The sequence below is a fragment of the Tachysurus fulvidraco genome, chromosome 10 (genome assembly GCF_022655615.1).
Source record: "Tachysurus fulvidraco isolate hzauxx_2018 chromosome 10, HZAU_PFXX_2.0, whole genome shotgun sequence".
NCBI lineage: Eukaryota > Metazoa > Chordata > Actinopteri > Siluriformes > Bagridae > Tachysurus > Tachysurus fulvidraco.
In genome coordinates this window covers 14,833,127-14,856,283 of record NC_062527.1, presented here as the reverse complement: position 1 = coordinate 14,856,283, position 23,157 = coordinate 14,833,127, and the positions used below count along the sequence as shown (strand labels likewise).

The window sequence follows — 23,157 nt, the reverse complement described above, 5'->3', positions numbered from 1 at the left end:
AAACAGGATGTCTATACTAAATGCGCTATTATATGTACACATTTCTTTCTGTAACTATGGAATATGAATAGTATTGTAAAGTCTTACTCATTCATTCATTCATTCATTCATTCATTCATTCATTCATTTTCTATCGCTTATCCGAACTACCTCGGGTCACGGGAGCCTGTGCCTATTACTCATTAATTTAAAATTAATTTTTATGGGGTTTGTTACTTTGAGCATAAAGCCATAATCAAAGTCATAGTAGCTACGTGATAGTAATAATCATTCTCTTAAATCTCTGCATCAGCTCTCTCTTACAGTCTATCCCTTTAACACTATAATAAACATTGTTACAAGATGCTAGACAACCAGTTAATTTAATATATCTTACTATCATATTTAACACTATATCAGTAAGAATACATGAGGGTAAAAAATGCTTAAACTATCTACCCCTTTCTACGGCTTAAAGCATCTGCTAGTTAAAGAAATTAGCTGTGTTATTCAAGAAATAGAGTAACAGTGCATACACTACACGACCAACAGTCTGTCTTGACAATATTACTCATTGCACACACTGTAATTAGGTCTCTATAACTAAGGTTATCTGTTTAAACCCAGTTGAGCTATCTTTTTAGGTCATAGTAAAGAATAGTAAGTAGTGAATAACAAAAATGAATCAAACACAAATTCAATTTTATGAAATTTTATTAATCAAACACAACCATACACAGTACATAAAAAGGTTTTTGCATAAATTTAGATAAAAACGAAATTTACTTTGATATAGAAAATATAGCATTGAAACATATAAAAGTGTCAGAAAACATCTGAACTATTTACAGAAGTTGATAGTAGTCACAGGAATATATGGAGTGTGTTGCACGGTCTGTTTTTATTGTATGTGCATAAATAAAGTCCTATGGGTTGTTTATACAACATGGTGTTTGTTTAAAATTCACTGTCACTTTCAGTTAAGCAACGGGTACCTAGTTGACAGAGTCAACATGACAGAGTTCCTACAGGTTCAATTTAGAGTTTTGTAATTATTACAAAACAATTTTTTAAAATATTACAAACATTACAAATAATTATAACTCATACTAATATTAAACTATTAAACGAATCCCAAAAATAATTGAAGAAAAATAAGAATAATTGCAGAAGAAAAAAAAATCGCTATATTAACCACCTTTGGAGGTTATACGCAGACAACTGCAACACCTCACTATTGGCTAGGAAACTAGGGTAAAAGAGAGTATGTAGCTCTATTTGATTTATGTGTATGTCGCTGTCCAATTCATTGTTGTGGAGCTAAACTTGTGGAGCTAAACTTATTATATAAAAATTATATGAACACTGAGCAATAATTGAAAATGGCCTTTAATTCGTCCAGTTACAAAAGCAATACACAGCTATGTGTTGCATTTCGCTGTCCACTCTTGTGGTGCTGAATCCATGTTGACCTTATCAACCTTAAACCCTAACGAGTTTTACTCCGTAATTATATGAGTACATATGGACACTACATGGCCCACTGTTTGTATCTTTATCTTGAGAATAATGAATTAAGGATATTAGTTTATCTATAGCTTCGTATCTTTTATATTTCTTATTTGCATTCTTTAACTTCTGTATTTATGTTTCTACTATGCTGGTTCTTGAGCTTTCTGAAATTTCTCTTGCTGAGGTCTTTTATTTACAATGATTGTATGAAATTTAATTACAAATCGTTGTTTAACTGGAAAGAAAAAATCAGTCTCTTTATTTGATATCATATTTATATCATGTGACTGCTAGTGTTGCTTGAATATTGTGTGCATATATGTTAGAAGCTACCACTATATCACGTCTTGTGAATATTATTAATGTATATCTACAATATAACTGCGACAAAATGAGTAACTGTGGCATTGTTAAACTACCCTTCTTTTTGATCAGAGGTGCTCGTGTAACCGTATGCTTTTATGATCTGCGTTGTGTTTAGAATGGGTGAAGAAAGACAGGAGGTCGCTGGATTTGGTCTGCATAGAGAATGTATTTTTATATAGACAGGCCTTCACGGCAGCCTCAGCTCACACATCAGTAACACTCTTTCGTTCGGGAGATAGACAGAAAAAGAGCAAGAAAGGGAGAAGGACAAGAGAAGAAAGGGAAAGAAGCGCGAAAGGGACAAAGCGAAAGAGAAAAGACAGAAACTGAGAAATCGCAGTAACTCCGTACACTTAAACTTATACAGGGCAGAGTATTAAACATGACAGTATAAACTTAAAACTACAAAAATATGGTTCGTCAGTGCATACCTGCATAGAGAATGTATTTTTTTATATAGACAGGCCTTCATGGCAGCCTCAGCTCACACAGCTCTGTGTGTGCATTATTTTTAACCTATGCTAACAGCTAATCTGTAGCATGGAACACAGCATACCTCTTTCGTTCGGGAGAAAGACAGAAAAGACCGCTAAAAGAGCAAAACAGCAGGTATGCCTACCTGGGCTGAACCATTTTGTTGTAAAAGGGGGGGACATCACCTCCTTACAGACCCTTTTTAATATATTTTTATAAACACTGTTTTAAACAATTGTAGAAATTTCTTGTGAAATAAAACAATTATAACCTTGTTACACTCGCTGGCGTTGGACTCCGGGTGTCACTGTTTGCCAGTCAATGGAACTTAAAGGCGCTTGCGCATCAAGAGGAGGTAACATAATTCTAATGGATCCATAATATCTGAGAGGAGCACAGCGCTGTCCGTGTGAGCAGAGTTGTTATAAATTAGAAAAAAAATATTAAGCTATTAAGCTATATATTAAGAGGATACGGTTTTATCTGCAGTGCATTTTTACACTGCACTGAATGATGAAGACAACAGGAAATGTCAGCTGGGTAACGCTTTTCTTTGTATTTTCCACCACATGGAGGGAGGCTTTGTCTGTCACACGTTATTCAATAGCGGAGGAGATGGATCGCGGATCTGTTGTTGCAAATCTGGCGTCTGATTTAGGACTAGATGTTAACGGACTAGCACAAAGAGAGGTAAAGCTCGACACTGCTCATAAAAAATATTTAGAAGTAAATAAAAAAACAGGTGAACTTTATATAGCTGAAAAAATGGATCGAGAGTCCCTGTGCCAAGGTAAAACATCATGTTTTATCAAACTGGATTTGATCATAAAAAACCCATTACGTATTTTTAACATTGAATTAGAAATCACAGATATCAATGATAACGCGCCACATTTTAGAATGGATAGGGTCGAACTGGATGTCTCTGAGTCTGCATCACCAGGTGAAAAATTTTCATTACCCAATGCACATGACCCTGATGTAGGGACTAACACTGTAAAATCTTACAAAATCAGCGAAAGTAATCATTTTACATTAGATATTCATTCTGGTAGTGATACAAAATATGTCGACTTGGTTCTTATTAAAGCATTAGACCGGGAAGCACAGCCTATTCATAACCTCATTCTTACTGCTGTAGATGGCGGTGTCCCGGCACGCTCCGGAACTGCCAATATTATTGTCCGTGTACAAGATACAAACGACAACGCCCCTAAATTTGACCGCTCACAATACACAATAAAAATGAATGAGAATTCACCGATTGGAACTCTTGTAACTAAACTAAACGCAACTGATACTGATGAAGGCTCAAACGCAGAAATAACGTATTCATTTACGCTTTACACCTCAGAAAAAACTCAAGATATGTTCAATTTGAATTCAAAAACTGGCGAAATAACCGTTAAAGGCACTATAGATTTCGAAGACATGAAAATATTTGAGATGTATATAGAAGCAAAAGATAACGGCCCTATTCCGCTCTCCAGTCAGTGCAGAATAACAGTGGATATTATGGATATGAACGATAATTATCCAGAGATAACCATTAAATCACTGAAAAACACTGTGAAAGAGGACACTCCTGTTGGCACAGTCATAGCCCTTGTAGGTGTAAGCGACAGAGACACGGGTGATAATGGCAAAGTTTATCTCACAATAAACAAAAACATACCATTTACTTTAAATAAATCATCTGAATATCACTACGAACTACTAATCTCAGAAACATTAGATCGAGAATTAACCCCAGAATATGAAATTTCGTTATTAGTGACAGACAAAGGAAATCCGCCTCTGTCTGACAATGAAACAATAATAGTGCATTTACTGGACGTTAATGATAACGCACCTCAGTTCCCACAGAGTTTCTATAAGATATCTGCCATGGAAAATAATCCTCCCGGTGCGATGCTGAGCTCTATAACTGCCCATGACCCAGATTTACATGAAAATCAGTATCTCGTTTATTTCATAATAGAAAGAGAAATAGCAAACACCTCCATGTCTATGCTGTTCTCTATTAATCCAGAGAACGGAAACCTTTACGCACTAAAGACATTTGATTATGAAATGGAGAAAGAGTTTCTATTTCATATTGAGGCCAGAGATTCTGGTGTTCCTCCACTCAGCAGTAACGTAACTGTTCACATTATTATCATGGACCAGAACGACAACACTCCTGTTATAGTGTCTCCATGGCGCGCGCATGGCTCAGTGGTTGAGGACAAAATACCGAGATCCACCGATAAAGGAACTCTGATAGCCAAAGTAATTGCTATAGACACTGACTCAGTGCACAACTCTCGCATTACATACCAGTTTCTTCAGAACACTGATGCTACATTATTCAGTTTGGACCAGTACAATGGAGAGATCCGGACCACGAGAATGTTCAGTTACAGAGACTCACGCCACCAGCGGCTGGTGGTGATCGCTAAGGATAACGGAGAGCCCTCTCTCTCTGCTACAGTTACCATCAAACTGTCCACAGTGGAGACTGCACTGAAAAGCTATGCAGACATGACTGAAGTGCCTTTAGAATATGACATATTTTCAGATTTAAACCTGTATCTGGTAATTGGACTTGGTTCAGTGTCATTCCTGTTACTGATCACCATATTAGTGACCATTGTGCTGAAGTGTCAGAAACCGAAGGCCAGTAAAGGTGCTCCTCCCTGTAGGAATAGTGTGATCAGTGAGAGGAACTCTACCATCGCAGATTCCACTTTGGTCTCCAACGATGCCTACTGGTACAGTTTATTTCTAGCAGAGACCAGAAAAGGAAAGCTGGTAGTTAGACAACCTGTGCCAAAGGGGTCAAGATACTTTGTGTCCAGTATACCGAGAAGCACAGGACTGACTGAGACAAGTGACTCAGCTGCATCTACTCTACAGGTAAGGCAGCAAATATCAACATGATAGAAATGTTCACATTACAAAATATTGAATTTGTTTGACACTGGCTGGGCCAAGTTAAAGTTATTTTCAAAGTGAGTGAAAAAAATAACTTACGTCGTGTTTTTGTCATTTATTTAAACTAAGGCAGTGTGTAGCAAACATAAGAGAAATTTTAAACATTAATATTTATCTGATTATTGGAAATGCTTACTGAATATCTATTTATTTTTGTTATTTTAAATACTAAAATTCATGCAAAAATTAATTAACAAACAAACAATTTTAAAAAGCTCATCTTACGAATTCAGTTTCCTGGTATTACACATTAAGTTTTTGAACGTATCATTTCGCCTGTGCAATAAGAGGCGCTGTATTCCAGAAAATCAAATGGACTGTCCACTGGGCGTGCGTGCCTGTCGCCATCACAGTTAATCATTCAGAGAACAGAAAGAGCGTCGTGTGCTTTAAAGGATTTATACGAACTGCGTAACTCCGAGTCTTTGATTTCCTTAAAACGCGGCATTATTTAGCAGCATCTACTTTGTCCCATTATTGGACTTTGTGGTCATGTGTGGAAGCCACTAATTTGCATAATCAAACGATACAAGGACACAATGGAGGTTCACATGAACGCGGGGTGCTTTAGAAGGTATGTCTCGAGTGTTATCTTATTCTCTGCTATGATTCAAACATCGTTAACTGTCACGCAGTATTCTATCCCTGAAGAGATGGAAGAAGGATCCGTGGTAGCAAATCTCGCCACCGATTTAGGGCTGGATTTAGATACATTGATTAACCGTAAAGTGCGACTAGATGTTATCGCTAATAAGAAATATCTCGATATAAACAAAGAAAAGGGGGAGCTCTACATATTAGAAAAGATTGATCGTGAACATCTTTGTCCAGCTAAAACAACATGTTTTTTAAAAATGGAAGTGATTGTGGAAAATCCTGTGCGCATATTTTACATAGAATTAGAAATAACTGATATTAATGACAATAATCCTCATTTCCGTCGTGACACTATTCATTTGGACATTTTGGAATCGACGCCAGCAGGTGAAAGATTTTCTGTCAGCAATGCGGTGGATTCTGATGTTGGATCTAATTCGGTTAAAACATATTATCTAAGTGAAAGCGATCACTTTGGTATAGAGATACAGTCTGTTAGAGACGGCTCAAAATTTGCTGATTTAGTTTTGAAAAAGTCTTTAGACCGTGAGGTTCAAGCTGTCCATAATCTGATTCTTACTGCTGTGGATGGCGGAGTTCCGACGCGCTCTGGTACAGCCAACATCGTTGTTCGAGTGCAGGATACAAACGACAACGCACCCAAGTTTGATCAGGAAAGCTATACAATTAATGTCACAGAGAACTCCCCTATAGGAAGCCTCGTCGTTAAATTAAATGCAACTGACTTAGATGAAGGCTCTAACTCAGATATAGCATACTCTTTCGGCCTATACACTTCGGAAAAAGCTCAAGAAGCTTTTAGTTTAAGTCCAAACACTGGTGAAATAAGAGTTAAAGAAACGATTAATTATGAGGATTTCCGAATTTATAACATGGAGATTATAGCAAAGGATAAGGGCACTAATTCATTATCAGGACAATGTAAAATAACCATTATGATTACAGACATGAATGACAATCATCCAGAAATTTCAGTGCGATCTTTTTCAAATCCGGTTAAAGAAGACATCGCTGTAGGTACAGTTATTGCAGTGATTAGTGTAAGTGACAAAGACTCAGGTGAAAATGGCCAAACTGATGTTCATATACCTGAAAATTTACCTTTTGCACTAAAAGAATCATCCGAGAATTATTACGAGATCGAGGTATCTGAACCACTGGACCGTGAAAAAGTAGCAGAATATGACATCACATTTACCGTTACTGACCGAGGAAACCCTCCGTTATCTGATAATGAAACTGTAACTTTAGAATTGTTGGACGTTAATGACAACGTGCCACAGTTTCCACAATCGTTTTATACCATAAAGGTTGTGGAAAACAATCCACCCGGAGCTTTACTGAGTTCCCTCACCGCTCATGACCCAGATCTCCATGAAAATCAGTATCTCGTTTATTTCATAATAGAAAAAGAAATTGTAAATACGTCTATGTCCATGCTGTTTTCTATTAATCCAGAGAACGGTAATCTTTACGCACTAAAGACGTTTGACTATGAGATAGAGAAGGAGTTTCTTTTTCATATTGAGGCCAGAGATTCTGGTGTTCCTCCACTCAGCAGTAACGTAACTGTTCACATTATTATCATGGACCAGAACGACAACACTCCGGTTATAGTGTCTCCATGGCGCGCGCATGGCTCAGTGGTTGAGGAAAAAATACCGAGATCCACTGATAAAGGAACTCTGATAGCCAAAGTAATTGCTATAGACACTGACTCAGTGCACAACTCCAGGATTACTTATCAATTTCTACAGAACACTGATGCTACATTATTCAGCCTGGACCAGTACAATGGAGAGATCCGGACCACAAGAATGTTCAGTTACAGAGACTCACGCCACCAGCGGCTGGTGCTGATCGCCAAGGATAACGGAGAGCCCTCTCTCTCATCTACACTCACCATCAAACTGTCCACAGTGGAGACTGCACTGAAAAGCTATGCTGACATGACTGAAGTGCCTTTAGAATATGACATCTTTTCAGATTTAAACCTGTATCTGGTAATTGGACTGGGTTCAGTTTCATTCCTGTTACTCATCACTATATTGGTGACCATCGTACTGAAATGTCAGAAGCCGAAGGCCAGTAAAGGTGCTCCTCCCTGTAGGAACAGTGTGATCAGTGAGAGGAACTCTACCGTCGCAGACTCCACTCTGGTCTCCAATGATGCCTACTGGTACAGTTTATTTCTAGCAGAGACCAGAAAAGGAAAGCTGGTAGTTAGACAACCTGTGCCAAAGGGGTCTAGATACATTGTGTCCAGTATACCGAGGAGCACAGGACTGACTGAGACTAGTGACTCAGCTGCATCTACTTTACAGGTAAGTTGGCAAATATTAGCATTCACTCATATGCAGCTTAGTAGATGTTGTTGTTAGTGTTCTCAGTATTGCATTTTAACATTAGGTAAGCAAGATCATTACTACATTAGTTGGGTTAGCATAAATGGTCGCTTCCAGAGGAAAAATTAAGCTCTGGCTTGTTGTTTAACGCAAAAGAATGATAATTCAATTGACAAGCCCTACCAAACCTTTCAGAGTCATGTGGTCCAGCTAATTGTCATGTGTTTTGAGACAAAGAAATTTGAGTAGGAAATATTGATATAAATGTAACTTATTTAAAATGTGATCACAGCCATGACTAAATAACCAAATAATTGTTGGGAGGGCTTGTTATTAAAAACTATTTAAACATGGATAAAACAGTTACAAATTATAAATAAATAAATAAACAAACAAACAGACAAACAAACAAACAAACAAACAAATAAACAAATAAATAAATAAATAAATGTGATATATTGTTATTTAAACATTCCGATTTGAGATGTAGCTTTTGTCGTGTGCACAAAGTGGCGCTGTACTCCAGAAAAACAAATGGACCATCCACTAGGCGTACATTCCAGTCGCCATCACAGATGATCATTGGGCAATCATAAAGAGCATCGAGTGCTTACAAGGATTTGCACGAATTGCTAAATTTCGGCTTAAGCCGTCTTATTTTTTTAAAAGACGGGAGTATTTAGAAACATTTGTTCCGTCCCCTTATTGGATTTTGAGGTCATGTGTGGAAGCCAATAATTTTTAAGGGCAAAACGATTCAAGGAGACAATGGGGGTTCACATGAACGCGGGGTGCTTTAGAAGGTATGTCTCGAGTGTTATCTTATTCTCTGCAATGATTCACACATCGTTTACTGTAACTCACTATTCTATACCTGAAGAGATGGAAGAAGGATCCGTTGTAGCAAATCTCGCCACAGATTTAGGGCTGGATGTAGATACATTGATTAAACGTAAAGTGCGACTAGATGTTATCGCTAATAAGAAATATCTCGATATAAACAAAGAAAAGGGGGAGCTCTACATATTAGAAAAGATTGATCGTGAACATCTTTGTCCAGCTAAAACAACAACGACATGTTTTTTAAAAATGGAAGTGATTGTGGAAAATCCTGTGCGTATATTTTACATAGAATTAGAAATAACTGATATTAATGACAATAATCCTCATTTCCGACGTGACACTATTCATTTGGATATTTTGGAATCGACGCCAGCAGGTGAAAGATTTTCTGTCAGCAATGCGGTGGATTCTGATGTTGGATCTAATTCGGTTAAGACTTATTATCTAAGCGAAAGCGATCACTTTGGAATAGAGATACAGTCGGGCAGAGACGGCTCTAAATTTGCTGATTTAACTTTGAAAAAGTCTTTAGACCGTGAGGTTCAAGCTGTCCATAATCTGATTCTTACTGCTGTGGATGGCGGAGTTCCGACGCGCTCTGGTACAGCCAACATCGTTGTTCGAGTGCAGGATACAAACGACAACGCACCCAAGTTTGATCGGGAAAACTATACAATTAATGTCACAGAGAACTCCCCTATAGGAAGCCTCGTCGTTAAATTAAATGCAACTGACTTAGATGAAGGCTCTAACTCAGATATAGCATACTCTTTCGGCCTATACACTTCGGAAAAAGCTCAAGAAGCTTTTAGTTTAAGTCCAAACACTGGTGAGATAAGAGTTAAAGAAACGATTAATTATGAGGATTTCCGAATTTATAACATGGAGATTATAGCAAAGGATAAGGGCACTAATTCATTATCAGGACAATGTAAAATAACCATTATGATTACAGACATGAATGACAATCATCCAGAAATTTCAGTGCGATCTTTTTCAAATCCGGTTAAAGAAGACATCGCTGTAGGCACAGTTATTGCAGTGATTAGTGTAAGTGACAAAGACTCGGGTGAAAATGGCCAAATTGATGTTCATATACCTGAAAATTTACCTTTTGCACTAAAAGAATCATCCGAGAATTATTACGAGCTCGAGGTATCTGAACCACTGGACCGTGAAAAAGTAGCAGAATATGACATCACATTTACCGTTACTGACCGAGGAAACCCTCCGTTATCTGATAATGAAACAGTAACTTTAGAATTGTTGGACGTTAATGACAACGTGCCACAGTTTCCACAATCATTTTATACCATACAGGTTGTGGAAAACAATCCACCCGGAGCTTTACTGAGTTCCCTCACCGCTCATGACCCAGATCTCCATGAAAATCAGTATCTCGTTTATTTCATAATAGAAAAAGAAATAGTAAATACTTCTATGTCCATGCTGTTTTCTATTAATCCAGAGAACGGTAATCTTTACGCACTAAAAACATTTGACTATGAGATAGAGAAGGAGTTTCTTTTCCATATTGAAGCTAGGGACTCTGGGGTTCCTCCTCTCAGCAGTAACGTAACTGTTCACATTATTATCATGGACCAGAACGACAACACTCCTGTTATAGTGTCTCCATGGCGCGCACATGGCTCAGTGGTTGAGGAAAAAATACCGAGATCCACCGATAAAGGAACTCTGATAGCCAAAGTAATTGCTATAGACACTGACTCAGTGCACAACTCTAGGATTACTTATCAATTTCTTCAGAACACTGATGCTACATTATTCAGTTTGGACCAGTACAATGGAGAGATCAGAACAACGAGAATGTTCAGTTACAGAGACTCACGCCACCAGCGGCTGGTGGTGATCGCCAAGGATAACGGAGAGCCCTCTCTCTCCTCTACACTCACCATCAAACTGTCCACAGTGGAGACTGCACTGAAAAGCTATGCTGACATGACTGAAGTGCCTTTAGAATATGACATCTTTTCAGATTTAAATCTGTATCTGGTAATTGGACTGGGTTCAGTTTCATTCCTTTTACTGATCACCATATTGGTGACCATCGTGCTGAAGTGTCAGAAGCCGAAGGCCAGTAAAGGTGCTCCTCCCTGTAGGAACAGTGTGATCAGTGAGAGGAACTCTACCATCGCAGATTCTACTCTGGTGTCCAACGATGCCTATTGGTACAGTTTATTTCTAGCAGAGACCAGAAAGGGAAAGCTGGTAGTTAGACAACCTGTGCCAAAGGGGTCAAGATACTTTGTGTCCAGTATACCGAGGAGCACAGGACTGACTGAGACTAGTGACTCAGCTGCATCAACTTTACAGGTAATATACTCTTAGATCAACAAGGTTACTTATAGCTTCATCATTCAAGTGATTATTTTCTTATAATTCCTTCACAAGACACTTCCTTATTTGGGGTGATTCTTAAATTTTGTCTAATATGTCAGCTTTTGAGTGCTTGTTTTAGGTTGTGTACATGTTACCGGTTTTCATCAAAAATTGCATTGTTTCAGTACATGCGCGCAGCGTCGCTGCTCACCATCAGAACTATTCCTTCATCACCATTATTTCGTCATTTAAGGGCAGGATTTCTTTTGTTATGCGAAAAGGTCTGAGCTGATCTGTTCGTCACTTCATATAAGAAAAATAAGGATTTTCTCTTCATACTGATCCTCCCAAACCAGTACGTTTGGCATTCTTGCCTTTATGTCTGTATAATATTTCGTTGTTACTTTGCGCACCGCGTTTAAAAAATGGATGGCAATGTGAAACTACAGACGTGGATGAGGTATGGCGCGGTATTTGTATATATTTCCGCTCTGATTAATATAGCCGTTGCAGTTACTCATTACAGTGTTCCCGAAGAAATGGAGAAGGGATCTATTGTTGCGAATATAGCGGTTGATCTAGGACTGGACAGCAAAAGTTTAGTGAAGCATAAGATACGTTTAGATGTGATAGCCAACAGGAAATATTTAGAGATAAACAAAGAGACAGGGGAGCTGTATATTGTGGAAAAAATTGATAGAGAGTCCCTATGTCCCTCAAAAACAACAAACTCGTGTTTTCTTAAATTAGAAGCTTCAATTGAAAATCCAGTGCGAATGTTTAATATAGAATTACTGGTAATGGATATTAATGACAATGCTCCTAGTTTTCGACAAGATACAATGCACTTGGATATCTCCGAGTCAACACTCCCCGGAGAAAGATTTTCTCTCAACAATGCCGTAGATCAAGATATCGGGGAAAATTCGATTAAAACATATTTTCTTAGTGAAAGTGAACACTTCTTTATAGAAATACAAACTGGAAGAGATGGGTCAAAGTTTGTTGATTTAATTTTGAACAAAGCACTAGATAGAGAGGAGAGGGCTATTCACAATTTGATACTAACGGCTGTAGATGGCGGAGTCTCTGCGCGTTCAGGTACAGCAAGTGTTATTGTTCGGGTCCTGGATACGAATGACAATGCTCCAAAATTTGAAAAGGAAAACTTTGAAATTAATCTTACAGAGAATGCACCTATAGGTAGCTTAGTTGTGCAATTAAGCGCGACGGATTTAGACGAAGGTTCGAATTCTGATATTAGTTATTCGTTTAGTCTATACACGTCTGAAAAAACACAAGAGACGTTCGCTTTAAATGAATATAACGGTGAAATCAGAGTAAAGGAGATGATCAATTATGAGGATTTCAATATTTACAACATGGAGATAATAGCAAAAGATAAAGGGGCCAATCCTTTGTTAGGAAAATGTAAATTAACAATTCTCATCTCCGATATGAATGACAATCATCCAGAAATTTCCATAAAGTCATTTCAAAGTCCTATTAAAGAGGATGTTACATTGGGAACGGTAATTGCAATAATAAGCGTGAATGACAAAGATTCAGAAGAAAATGGTCAAATAGACGTTCATGTTAATGATAATCTTCCATTTGCACTTAAAGCGTCAGCTAACAATTATTATGAGCTCGTAGTTTCTGAACCATTAGATCGTGAAATGGTCCCAGAATACGAAATCACATTTACTGTTATTGACAGAGGAAATCCTCCGTTATCTGATAATGAAACTGTAACTCTAGAACTGCTAGACGTTAATGACAACGTGCCACAGTTTCCTAAATCGATTTATACAATTCAGGTGTTTGAAAATAATCAACCCGGTGCTTTGTTGAGTTCTTTATCTGCTATTGACCCAGATCTCCATGAAAATCAGTATCTAGTTTATTTCATAATAGAAAAGGAAATAGTAAATACTTCTATGTCCATGCTGTTCTCTATTAATCCGGAGAACGGTAATCTGTACGCACTAAAGACGTTTGATTATGAGATAGAGAAGGAGTTTCGTTTTAATATTGAGGCCAGAGATTCTGGTGTTCCTCCACTCAGCAGTAACGTAACTGTTCACATTATTATCATGGACCAGAATGACAATACTCCAGTTATAGTGTCTCCATGGCGCGCGCATGGCTCAGTGGTTGAGGAAAAAATACCGAGATCCACCGATAAAGGAACTCTGATAGCGAAAGTAATTGCTATAGACACTGACTCAGTGCACAACTCTCGCATTACATACCAGTTTCTTCAGAACACTGATGCTACATTATTCAGTTTGGACCAGTACAATGGAGAGATCCGGACCACGAGAATGTTCAGTTACAGAGACTCACACCACCAGCGGCTCATGGTGATCGCCAAGGATAATGGAGAGCCCTCTCTCTCTGCTACAGTCACCATCAAACTGTCCACAGTGGAGACTGCACTGAAAAGCTATGCTGACATGACTGAAGTGCCTTTAGAATATGACATCTTTTCTGATTTGAACCTGTATCTGGTAATTGGGCTTGGTTCAGTGTCATTCCTGTTACTGATCACTATATTGGTGACCATCGTGTTGAAGTGTCAGAAGCCGAAGGCCAGTAAAGGTGCTCCTCCCTGTAGGAACAGTGTGATCAGTGAGAGGAACTCTACCATCGCAGATTCTACTCTGGTGTCCAACGATGCTTACTGGTACAGTTTATTTCTAGCAGAGACCAGAAAAGGAAAGCTGGTAGTTAGACAACCTGTGCCAAAGGGGTCAAGATACATTGTGTCCAGTATACCGAGGAGCACAGGACTGACTGAGACTAGTGATTCAGCTGCATCCACTTTAAAGGTAGGAAAGAAATTATTTCCTAAAATGTTACAATAGACTGCTTGTAGAAAAAAAAATTAAAGACTAGCAACGATTATTCAGTACAAGTGTGCTTTATAGATAAGATGTTTTATCCTTATATTAAACTGCTCTTCACCAGTGTGGTTATGTGTCAGAGACATTTTCCCTTGGCATTAAATTATATTCTAGGATGGTAATCTCTGTATTAGTAAAGCAAACTAAGAGACTGATGTTAAGGTGGAATATTTTATTTTACCGTTAGGTAAGTTTGTCAGTACATTTACTACGAAATTGATGAATGGTGCAGATCAGTGCATTTTGCGATGTATTGCGCACAGTGTCGCTGTTCTCCTTGAAACGCATTTTACATCTCTCCATACGCTCATTCCGGAGATAGGATCAGTCCTTTGTGTGTCTGCCACAGAATCTTTCCGTTGAAAATTTTGAACGACTTTAACGATTTACGCATCGTTACGACATTGTAAATTAGTGCATTTTACATTTGGAGATTGTCTGCAACGCTTGGTTGCCATTTTCTCTGGTTAGAGCACTGCTAAGGCATAGGACAATGGATTTTCGACTAAGAAGTCCGCTAATGAAAAGGTACGTTGCCGCCATCGTTTTGTCTGTTTTCTTGAGCACAGCATCCGCTGTTACACATTATTCTATTCCTGAAGAAATGGAGGCAGGTTCCGTGGTAGCTAATTTAGCAACGGATCTTGGACTGGATATTAAGACTTTGAGCAAACGCAAGATAAGACTGGATACATTGTCTAATAAAAAATATTTGGATATTAACAAAGAAACAGGCGAGTTGGTGATCTTGGAGAGAATTGACAGAGAACACATTTGCATGTCAAAATTAGCTACAACTTGCATTTTAAAGCTTGATGCAACCACGGAAGATCCAGTAAGGATGTTTAACATTGAGCTGGAAATTATTGATATCAACGACAATGCTCCACATTTCAGAAGAGATACAATGCATTTAGACATTTCTGAATCAACTCCTGTTGGAGAGCGATTTTCATTAAATAATGCAGTCGACCCTGACATCGGAGTAAACTCAATTAAAACGTATTATCTAAGTGACAGTGATCATTTTTCGATCGAAATCCAAACTGGTCGTGATGGATCGAAATTTACAGATTTAATTTTGAAAAAGCCTTTAGACAGGGAGGAAGTGGGAGTTCATAATCTGATACTCACTGCTGTAGATGGCGGAGTTCCTGCTCGCTCTGGCACAGCCAACATCATTGTGCGCGTTCTTGACACAAATGACAATGCCCCTCACTTTGATAAAGACAGCTACACAATTAACATACCGGAAAACTCTCCGATTGGAAGCCTTGTGGTAAAATTAAATGCAACTGACGCCGATGACGGATCTAATTCCGACCTCACCTACGCATACAGTTTATATACAACAGAAAAAACGCAGCAAACTTTTAGTTTAAATCCAGATACTGGAGAAATAAAAGTAAAAGAAATGATTAATTACGAGGATTTCAGGATTTATGACATGGAAATTGTTGCAACAGACAAAGGAGCAAATTCCTTATCTGGGAATTGTAAAGTAAGAATTTTAATCTCGGATATGAATGATAATCATCCACAAATATCAATTAAGTCTTTCACGAGTCCAGTCAAAGAGAATGTAGTTGTAGGCACAGTTATTGCTGTTATTAGTGTGAATGATAAAGATTCGGGAGAAAATGGTCACTTTGACGTTGATATTTCTGAAAAATTACCGTTTGCTTTAAAAGAATCATCAGATAATTATTACGAGCTTATAGTTTCAGAACCGTTGGATCGCGAAAAGGTTGCAGAGTATGACATCACATTTACAGTTACGGACAGAGGAAACCCTCCGTTGTCCGATAACGAAACTGTAACTCTAGAACTGCTAGACGTTAACGACAACGCCCCGCAGTTTCCCCGATCATTTTATACACTACAGGTTATGGAAAATAATTCACCTGGAGCTTTACTGAGCGCCCTCACTGCACACGACCCAGATCTCCATGAAAATCAGTATCTCGTTTATTTCATAATAGAAAAAGAAATACTGAACACCTCCATGTCCATGCTCTTCTCCATTAATCCGGAGAACGGTAATCTTTACGCACTAAAGACGTTTGATTATGAGATAGAGAAGGAGTTTCTTTTTCATATTGAGGCCAGAGATTCTGGTGTTCCTCCACTCAGCAGTAACGTAACTGTTCACATTATTATCATGGACCAGAACGACAACACTCCTGTTATAGTGTCTCCATGGCGCGCGCATGGCTCAGTGGTTGAAGAAAAAATACCGAGATCCACCGATAAAGGAACTCTGATAGCGAAAGTAATTGCTATAGACACTGACTCAGTGCACAACTCTCGCATTACATACCAGTTTCTTCAGAACACTGATGCTACATTATTCAGCCTGGACCAGTACAATGGAGAGATCCGGACCACGAGAATGTTCAGTTACAGAGACTCACGCCACCAGCGGATGGTGGTGATTGCCAAGGATAACGGAGAGCCCTCACTCTCTGCTACAGTTACCATCAAACTGTCCACAGTGGAGACTGCACTGAAAAGCTATGCTGACATGACTGAAGTGCCTTTAGAATATGACATCTTTTCTGATTTGAACCTGTATCTGGTAATTGGACTTGGTTCAGTATCATTCCTGTTACTGATCACTATATTGGTGACCATCGTGCTGAAATGTCAGAAACCAAAGGCCAGTAAAGGTGCTCCTGCCTGTAGGAACAGTGTGATCAGTGAGAGGAACTCTACAATCGCAGATTCTACTCTGGTATCCAACGATGCTTACTGGTACAGTTTATTTCTAGCAGAGACCAGAAAAGGAAAGCTGGTAGTTAGACAACCTGTGCCAAAGGGGTCAAGATACTTTGTTTCCAGTATACCGCGGAGCACAGGACTGACTGAGACTAGTGACTCAGCTGCATCCACTTTACAGGTAGGAAAGAATTTCTTTCCCAAAATTTTACGATAGCCTGACTGTAGAAATAATCTTAAAGACAAGCAATGAATATTCAGTAGGAGTGTGCTTTATAGGTAGGTTGTATTATCCTTATATTAAACTTCTCTTCATCATTGTGGTTATATGTCACAGACATTACTCCCTTTTAATTAAATTATATACTAGGAAGTTGTTTTCTTGATTAGTAGACAAACTAAGTGAAAGCAGTTAAGGTTAAATATATGAATTAACAGATTTTATGTCTGGCAGTACATTTGCTGAGAAATGGTTCAGATTAGTGCATTTTGTGATATGCTGCGCACAGTGTCGCTGTTCTCCATGAAACGCATTTTACATCTCTCCCCTACACTCATTAAGGAGATAGGATCAGTCCTTTGTGTGTCTGCCACAAAATCTTTCAGTTCAACCTTTTCAACGACTTTACGCCTTACGCATCGTTATAACGTTTGAAAGTAGTGCATTTTCCATTTACAAATTTTCTACAACGCTTTCCTAAGGCATAGGAAAATGGATTTTCGACTAAGAAGTCCGCTAATGAAAAGGTACGTTGCCGCCATCGTTTTGTCTGTTTTCTTGAGCACAGCATCGGCTGTTACACATTATTCTATTCCTGAAGAAATGGATGCAGGTTCCGTGGTAGCTAATTTAGCAACGGATCTTGGACTGGATATTAAGACTTTGATCAAACGTAAAATAAGACTGGATACATTGTCTAATAAAAAATATTTGGATATTAACAAAGAAACAGGCGAGTTGTTGATTATGGAGAAGATTGATCGTGAATATATTTGCAACACTAAATCTGCACCAACGTGCATTTTGAAACTCGATGCAACCATAGAAGATCCAGTAAGGATGTTTAACATTGAGCTGGAAATTATTGATATCAACGACAATGCTCCACATTTCAGAAGAGATACAATGCATTTAGACATTTCTGAATCAACTCCTGTTGGAGAGCGATTTTCATTAAATAATGCAGTCGACCCTGACATCGGAGTAAACTCAATTAAAACGTATTATCTAAGTGACAGTGATCATTTTTCAATCGAAATCCAAACTGGTCGTGATGGATCGAAATTTACAGATTTAATTTTGAAAAAGCCTTTAGACAGGGAGGAAGTGGGAGTTCATAATCTGATACTCACTGCTGTAGATGGCGGAGTTCCTGCTCGCTCTGGCACAGCCAGCATCATTGTGCGCGTTCTTGACACAAATGACAATGCCCCTCACTTTGATAAAGACAGCTACACAATTAACATACCGGAAAACTCTCCGATTGGAAGCCTTGTGGTAAAATTAAATGCAACTGACGCCGATGACGGATCTAATTCCGACCTCACCTACGCATACAGTTTATATACAACAGAAAAAACGCAGCAAACATTTAGTTTAAATCCAGATACTGGAGAAATAAAAGTAAAAGAAATGATTAATTATGAGGATTTCAGGATTTATGACATGGAAATTGTTGCAACAGACAAAGGAGCAAATTCCTTATCTGGGAATTGTAAAGTAAGAATTTTAATCTCGGATATGAATGATAATCATCCACAAATATCGATTAGGTCTTTCACGAGTCCAGTCAAAGAGAATATAGTTGTAGGTACAGTTATTGCACTTATTAGCGTGAATGATAAAGATTCGGGAGAAAATGGTCACATTGACGTTGATATTTCTGAAAAATTACCGTTTGCTTTAAAGGAATCATCAGATAATTATTACGAGCTCATAGTTTCAGAACCGTTGGATCGCGAAAAGGTTGCAGAGTATGACATCACATTTACCGTTACGGACAGAGGAAACCCTCCGTTGTCCGATAACGAAACTGTAACTCTAGAACTGCTAGACGTTAACGACAACGCCCCGCAGTTTCCCCGATCATTTTATACACTACAGGTGATGGAAAATAATCCACCTGGAGCTTTACTGAGCGCCCTCACTGCACACGACCCAGATCTCCATGAAAATCAGTATCTCGTTTATTTCATAATAGAAAAAGAAATACTGAACACCTCCATGTCCATGCTCTTCTCCATTAATCCGGAGAACGGTAATCTTTACGCACTAAAGACGTTTGATTATGAGATAGAGAAGGAGTTTCTTTTTCATATTGAGGCCAGAGATTCTGGTGTTCCTCCACTCAGCAGTAACGTAACTGTTCACATTATTATCATGGACCAGAATGACAACACTCCTGTTATAGTGTCTCCATGGCGCGCGCATGGCTCAGTGGTTGAAGAAAAAATACCGAGATCCACCGATAAAGGAACTCTGATAGCCAAAGTAATTGCTATAGACACTGACTCAGTGCACAACTCCCGCATTACGTACCAGTTTCTTCAGAACACTGATGCTACATTATTCAGCCTGGACCAGTACAATGGAGAAATCCGGACCACGAGAATGTTCAGTTACAGAGACTCGCGCCACCAGCGGCTGGTGGTGATCGCCAAGGATAACGGAGAGCCCTCTCTCTCTGCTACAGTTACCATCAAATTATCCACAGTGGAAATCGCGCTGAAAAGCTATGCTGACATGACTGAAGTGCCTTTAGAATATGACATCTTTTCAGATTTAAACCTGTATCTGGTAATTGGACTGGGTTCAGTATCATTCCTGTTACTGATCACTATATTGGTGACCATCGTGCTGAAATGTCAGAAACCAAAGGCCAGTAAAGGTGCTCCTCCCTGTAGGAACAGTGTGATTAGTGAGAGGAACTCTACCATCGCAGATTCTACTCTGGTGTCCAACGATGCTTACTGGTACAGTTTATTTCTAGCAGAGACCAGAAAAGGAAAACTGGTAGTTAGACAACCTGTGCCAAAGGGGTCAAGATACATTGTGTCCAGTATACCGAGGAGCACAGGACTGACTGAGACTAGTGATTCAGCTGCATCCACTTTACAGGTAGGAAAGAATTTCTTTCCCAATACTTTACGATAGCTGGACTGTAGAAATAATCTTAAAGACAAGCAATTAATATTCAGTAGGAGTGTGCTTTATAGGTAGGTTGTTTTATCCTTATATTAAACTTATCTTCATCATTGTGGTTATATGTCACAGACATTACTCCCTTTTCATGAATTTATATACTAGGAAGTTGTTTTCTTGATTAGTAGACAATCTAAGAGACTGAAGTTAAGGCTAAATATATGAATTAACAGATTTTAAGTCTGGCAGTACAGTTGCTGAGAAATGGTTCAGATTAGTGCATTTTGTGATGTGCTGCGCACAGTGTCGCTGTTCTCCATGAAACGCATTTTACATCTCTCCCCTACACTCATTAAGGAGATAGGATAAGTCCTTTGTGTGTCTGCCACAGAATATTTCAGTTCAACCTTTTCAACGACTTACGCATCGTTATAACGTTTGAAAGTAGTGCATTTTCCATTTACAAATTTTCTACAACGCTTGGTTGCCATTTTCTCTGGTTAGAGCACTGCTAAGGCATAGGAAAATGGATTTTCGACTAAGAAGTCCGCTAATGAAAAGGTACGTTGCCGCCATCGTTTTGTCTGTTTTCTTGAGCACAGCATCGGCTGTTACACATTATTCTGTTACTGAAGAAATGGATGCTGGTTCCGTGGTAGCTAATTTAGCAACGGATCTTGGACTGGATATTGGGACGTTGATCAAACGTAAAATAAGACTGGATACATTGTCTAATAAAAAATATTTGGATATTAACAAAGAAACAGGCGAGTTGTTGATCATGGAGAAGATTGATCGTGAATATATTTGCACCACTAAATCTGGACCAACGTGCATTTTGAAACTTGATGCAACCATAGAAGATCCAGTAAGGATGTTTAACATTGAGCTGGAAATTATTGATATCAACGACAATGCTCCACATTTCAGAAGAGATACAATGCATTTAGACATTTCTGAATCAACTCCTGTTGGAGAGCGATTTTCATTAAATAATGCAGTCGACCCTGACATCGGAGTAAACTCAATTAAAACGTATTATCTAAGTGACAGTGATCATTTTTCGATCGAGATCCAAACTGGTCGTGATGGATCGAAATTTACAGATTTAATTTTGAAAAAGCCTTTAGACAGGGAGGAAGTGGGAGTTCATAATCTGATACTCACTGCTGTGGATGGCGGAGTTCCTGCGCGCTCTGGCACAGCCAGCATCATTGTGCGCGTTCTTGACACAAATGACAATGCCCCTCACTTTGATAAAGACAGCTACACAATTAACATACCGGAAAACTCTCCGATTGGAAGCCTTGTGGTAAAATTAAATGCAACTGACGCCGATGACGGATCTAATTCCGACCTCACCTACGCATACAGTTTATATACAACAGAAAAAACGCAGCAAACATTTAGTTTAAATCCAGATACTGGAGAAATAAAAGTAAAAGAAATGATTAATTATGAGGATTTCAGGATTTATGACATGGAAATTGTTGCAACAGACAAAGGAGCAAATTCCTTATCTGGGAATTGTAAAGTAAGAATTTTAATCTCGGATATGAATGATAATCATCCACAAATATCAATTAGGTCTTTCACGAGTCCAGTCAAAGAGAATATAGTTGTAGGGACAGTTATTGCAGTTATTAGTGTGAATGATAACGATTCCGGAGAAAATGGTAAAATCGACGTTGATATTTCCGAAAAATTACCGTTTGCGCTAAAGGAATCATCAGGTAATTATTACGAACTCATAGTTTCAGAACCTTTGGACCGCGAAAAGGTTGCAGAGTATGACATCACATTTACAGTTACGGACAGAGGAAACCCTCCGTTATCCGATAACGAAACTCTAACTCTAGAACTGCTAGACGTTAACGACAACGCCCCGCAGTTTCCCCGATCATTTTATACACTACAGGTTATGGAAAATAATTCACCTGGAGCTTTACTGAGCGCCCTCACTGCACACGACCCAGATCTCCATGAAAATCAGTATCTCGTTTATTTCATAATAGAAAAAGAAATAATAAATACTTCTATGTCCATGCTCTTCTCTATTAATCCGGAGAACGGTAATCTTTACGCACTAAAAACCTTTGATTATGAAATAGAGAAGGAATTTCTTTTTCATATTGAGGCCAGAGATTCTGGTGTTCCTCCACTCAGCAGTAACGTAACTGTTCACATTATTATCATGGACCAGAACGACAACACTCCTGTTATAGTGTCTCCATGGCGCGCGCATGGCTCAGTGGTTGAGGAAAAAATACCGAGATCCACCGATAAAGGAACTCTGATAGCGAAAGTAATTGCTATAGACACTGACTCAGTGCACAACTCCCGTATTACGTACCAGTTTCTTCAGAACACTGATGCCACATTATTCAGCCTGGACCAGTACAATGGAGAGATCCGGACCACGAGAATGTTCAGTTACAGAGACTCACGCTACCAGCGGCTGGTGGTGATCGCCAAGGATAACGGAGAGCCCTCTCTCTCTGCTACAGTCACCATCAAACTGTCCACAGTGGAAACCGCGCTGAAAAGCTATGCTGACATGACTGAAGTGCCTTTAGAATATGACATCTTTTCAGATTTAAACCTGTATCTGGTAATTGGACTGGGTTCAGTGTCATTCTTGTTATTGATCACTATATTGGTGACCATCGTGTTGAAGTGTCAGAAACCGAAGGCCAGTAAAGGTGCTCCTCCCTGTAGGAACAGTGTGATCAGTGAGAGGAACTCTACCATCGCAGATTCAACTCTGGTCTCCAACGATGCTTACTGGTACAGTTTGTTTCTAGCAGAGACCAGAAAAGGAAAGCTGGTAGTTAGACAACCTGTGCCAAAGGGGTCAAGATACATTGTATCCAGTATACCGAGGAGCACAGGAATGACTGAGACTAGTGACTCAGCTGCATCTACTTTACAGGTA

General features: G+C 38.8%; 3 protein-coding genes across 15 annotated transcripts in view; all 3 read left to right on the top strand.

Moving 5' to 3' along the window:
* Nucleotides 1–2,786: 2,786 nt before the first annotated feature.
* Nucleotides 2,787–5,253, top strand: pcdhb (protocadherin b). The gene has a single exon (XM_047819779.1). The coding sequence runs from the start codon at nt 2,842–2,844 to the stop codon at nt 5,251–5,253; it is 2,412 nt and encodes an 803-aa protein (XP_047675735.1). The 5' UTR covers nt 2,787–2,841.
* Nucleotides 5,254–5,858: 605 nt separating this feature from the next.
* LOC113654903 (protocadherin alpha-C2-like) overlaps nt 5,859–23,157 on the top strand; it is a 32,546-nt gene continuing 15,247 nt past the window's right edge. For 3 of the 13 annotated variants that reach the window (XR_007144077.1, XM_027165188.2, XM_047819388.1), the window contains exon 1: nt 14,298–17,261. Coding sequence is in view for 9 of the 13 variants with exons in the window: in XM_027165188.2 (XP_027020989.2) it covers nt 14,856–17,261 (2,406 nt within the window). In the remaining 4 variants the exon portion in view is untranslated. The other 10 variants (XR_007144075.1, XM_047819381.1, XM_047819386.1 and 7 more) reach the window with 7 other exon arrangements.
* Nucleotides 8,849–11,477, top strand: LOC113654905 (protocadherin alpha-C2-like). The gene has a single exon (XM_027165190.2). It carries the CDS (start codon nt 9,039–9,041, stop codon nt 11,460–11,462), a length of 2,424 nt encoding a protein of 807 aa, XP_027020991.2. The 5' UTR covers nt 8,849–9,038; the 3' UTR covers nt 11,463–11,477.